The 3657-nt window shown below is 34.5% G+C and overlaps 1 protein-coding gene across 1 annotated transcript; it reads left to right on the forward strand.

Moving 5' to 3' along the window:
* The first annotated feature begins 273 nt into the window (after nt 1-273).
* LOC126709434 (uncharacterized) lies at nt 274-2833 on the forward strand. The gene is made up of 2 exons (XM_050409681.1): nt 274-2170; nt 2376-2833. Exons 1-2 carry the CDS (start codon nt 337-339, stop codon nt 2483-2485), a joined length of 1944 nt encoding a protein of 647 aa, XP_050265638.1. The 5' UTR covers nt 274-336; the 3' UTR covers nt 2486-2833.
* Nucleotides 2834-3657: the final 824 nt, after the last annotated feature.

The raw sequence follows: 3657 nt of genomic DNA on the forward strand, positions 1-3657 counted from the left end.
ATAAAAAATGTTTTGTTACTAATATTACTTAAATGAGTGATGCTAGAGATAGTACAAATTTTACTACATAAAATTTACAAATTAATGTATATATTAGGTGGTTGAAGCCTAATAAGTAATAATTACATTCATTGTTACATTAGCTTATAATTAAGTTTAATATAATAAAATTTATAATAACTTAAAAAATTTCCTAGAATCTCTTTATATAAGCCATTATATTAGGTGGTTGAAGCCTAATAAGTAATAATTGAGTTTATTATTCCTAGAATCTCTTTATATAAGCCATTTACCCTCAGCAAATACAAAACCCTAACACCAATTTTTGTCAGTTCCATGGATTCCCTTAAGAAAAAGAAGATCAACCCCTTCCCTACCTCCACCACCCAAACCACTATTGCCAACATGTGTAAGGAGGAGCAGACTTGCACTAATCCATCTTGTTTCTTTTGCACGATGAAAGAGCCAGAACCATCACTCAGGAGAGTTGCGATAGCAAACATTTTCAAGGAAATGCCTTTCACAGACCACCAAGACCAAGTTTTGGTGCTTAGTGGTCTGTGGCATGTGGCTATGACTCACCCTGATGACCCAGAGTTCCCCTCCCTCGGCATTTTCAAGTGCATGGCAAACTTAATCTACAAAGGTATCAATGATAGAAATTGGCTTCTCAAAGACCAAAACATTTATATACCTTATTATGCTGCTCATGTCATTGGTTCTTACACCATGAACAAGGTTGAGTTCACAGAAATAGCAGTCCAACAAGGTGTCATACCACCACTAATGGAGCTCTTAAGAGGAAAGATCAGCTGGGTTGAGCAAAGGGTTGCGATTAGAGCACTTGGCCACCTGGCTAGCTATGAGAAAACCTTTGAAGCTGTAGCAAAGTATGAAGAAGAAGTGATCAAGCTAGCTATGAAATTAGCTTGCACTTGCCTAGAAGTGGTGTATGTTAACTTTGTTGGGGTGAAGAATATAAATAAGAGAGTGAAGTATCATTGTGATTTGCTTACTAGAGGTATTGGAGATTCAGAAATGGAGGACAGGAAAGGTGAAGAATGGGCTAGTCAACTTCAGTGTTGGTGTCTATATCTCCTAAATTGCTTTGCTTGCAAAGAGAGGTCTTTGAGTCTCATTTGTAAGCAAGACTTTTTGGGAAAACTGTGTGGCATGTGGGGTGGATTGATGAATCATTCTTCACCAGCTTGGGTTGGACTTGTTAGAATACTGTGTTATAGTAAAGATGGAAGAAAATACATAGCTGAATCCAAAGAGATTATTGAGAATATCTGTAATCTTTCAAGATCTTCAGATGATTGGCAGTACATGGGCATAGATTGTCTACTATTACTTCTCAATGACCAAAATACCAGGTACAAAGTTTTTGAGATAATTGCTTTGTTTGTTATTGATTTGGTTGAACTTGGAAGCCTTGGAGATAGGCCAAACTTGGGTGAAACAATCACAAAAGCACTCCTTTTAGATTACAAACAAAGTAAAGTTAAGTTTAGAAACCAAAAAGTCCAAAAAGCTTTGCAAGATGTCTGGAATTTGAAAGTGGAGAGGAGGAAGAAAGAGAAACTAATGAGTGAAGAAAAACTTGAAGAGAAAAGGGTTTTGGTGTGTCTGATTAAACAAGAAGCAAACCATATGTTTTGGTTAGGTGAAATAGAAGAAGCTTTAGCTAAGTACACTGAAGCATTAGACCTATGCCCATTAAAGTCAAGGAAAGAAAGAATGGTGCTATATAGTAATAGAGCTCAGTGTCATTTGCTACTTAGAGATCCAGATTGTGCTATTAGTGACTCAACTCGTGCTCTTTGCTTAGCCACTCCAGCCAATTCTCATAGTAAAAGTCTTTGGAGAAGATCACAAGCTTATGACATGAAAGGGTTAGCCAAAGAGAGCTTGATGGATTGCATAATGTTCATCAATGGTTGCATTAAGTCTGGCGTGACCAAGCGCGTGAAGATCCCATACTATGCCGCGCGTATGATCAGTAAACAGATGGATGCCACGTGGCTATTCACCGCTGCCCGGTCAAAGACAACAAGCAGTCAAGCTAGAAAAGTCAAAGAATCTGACGGTGACTATGAGTGCAACAATGACGAGCAACAGCGTGGTGAAATGATGAGGGTGATGATAGAGAACAAGGATTTCCTATCTGGTAAGTAAAAGTTTTTTTTTTCTAAGTTTAATCATTCATATAAATATATAGTACAAATTAAATTTGTGTGATTAATTTGAATTTCAAATAGGGTTTCCCACGTTTTACCTATTACATCATGGCGTGCCAAAAGTTTGTGTAACTTTTTAGCGTGTGATATGCAAACTGCAAAATGTCAATCACTTTTTGATGGTAACTTTAACAGGTTTGTCCACCATTATTGAGGAGCCTCTGCTCGTAAAAGAAGTGAATAGGAGAAAAGTGGAAAGGGCAAGAAGGAGATCAAAGAAAGCTGTTATAGCTCGGTCCATGTAGGTCCAGTGGGCCAAGTTGGAGCAAATATACGGCGTGTGTCATCAGATTCATCATATATATATGTAACATGTGATGGGCCTCATTTTGATAATATTTTTCTTCTTTTTTTTACCATTACCTGTATCCTAAATGCTTGTAAAAGACTGCGAAATTTTCAATCTGGGTCAATTAGTTTGATCCATGGTCGCACTTGGAAGCAATTTACAGGATGAGTATGGTATTTTTGAAGTAAATATGTGTATGTTTATTTATTTATGTAATTTTCTTTGCAACTGAGCATATTATTAGATAAATTTTTAGGATTAGGGTTTCTCAAGAACATTTCCTGAAATTCTTTTTTGTCTTTTGATGTAATTTTAGGTCACAAACTAAGAGTTATAGTGTTATACATATTTGTGTGTGTCAATGTGATTTTTTTTTTTTTTTTTTTTTGGGTTATAGGTTTTATCACTTTTGTGATTATGTTGGCTTTAATTGTAAACTGAGGGCATGAGCGGCTCAAATATTAGGCTATTTAAGCAATGACTTAAGGCCTAAAGTAGAATATATTTTTTCTATTTATCTTATAATATTGCCCAAAAATAATAATAAAAAAAGTAAGACATCTCACTTTAAAAGGAAAAAAGAAAATATATTCTATTACCCAATAAAATGTTTTGTGTAAAGGTTTTAATTAAGGCAAAAAATTTAATAAATATTATTTTAAAATATTATACTCTTTTTTAATTTTCAACTTTTTATTAATACATTTTACTATATTTGTGTGTTTGTGGTAATTTATGAGTGAAAAAAAATTTAAAATTTTTAATCTTCCAAAAATTTTACTATTTCTTTCTCTCTATCAAAATTAAAATTAGAAGTAGTAGTTTTCAAGATGGATTCATTATTGAAAGTCTTCTTTTTTTTTTTTTTTCTTTTTTTTTTGAGAGAGACCAAACTCATCGGCAATTTATTGAATGACTGGAAAATCAGAAGAAACAAAACGATATATATTTAGTGGGACATCCTTTATTTAGACCAATACAAGAAAAGAAAACATTGCTCTCTAAGTTAAGGCATGGGCCAAAGAGTTGCCCTGCCTCTGTGGGCCATGCCTCCTTACATAAGAGAGGGACATGGTTTGTAACAAACCTGAAATAGACCTAATGTCTTTTACAATGTGTCCAACGCTG

This window comes from Quercus robur, chromosome 2, assembly GCF_932294415.1.
Source record: "Quercus robur chromosome 2, dhQueRobu3.1, whole genome shotgun sequence".
NCBI classification, from domain to species: Eukaryota; Viridiplantae; Streptophyta; class Magnoliopsida; order Fagales; family Fagaceae; genus Quercus; species Quercus robur.

Coding starts and splice junctions, on each gene's coding strand:
- LOC126709434 (XM_050409681.1), top strand. CDS start 337: ATGGATTCCCTTAAGAAAAAGAAGATCAACCCCTTCCCTACCTCCACC. Junction 2,171..2,375: donor GAACAAGGATTTCCTATCTG/GTAAGTAAAAGT, acceptor TAACTTTAACAG/GTTTGTCCACCATTATTGAG.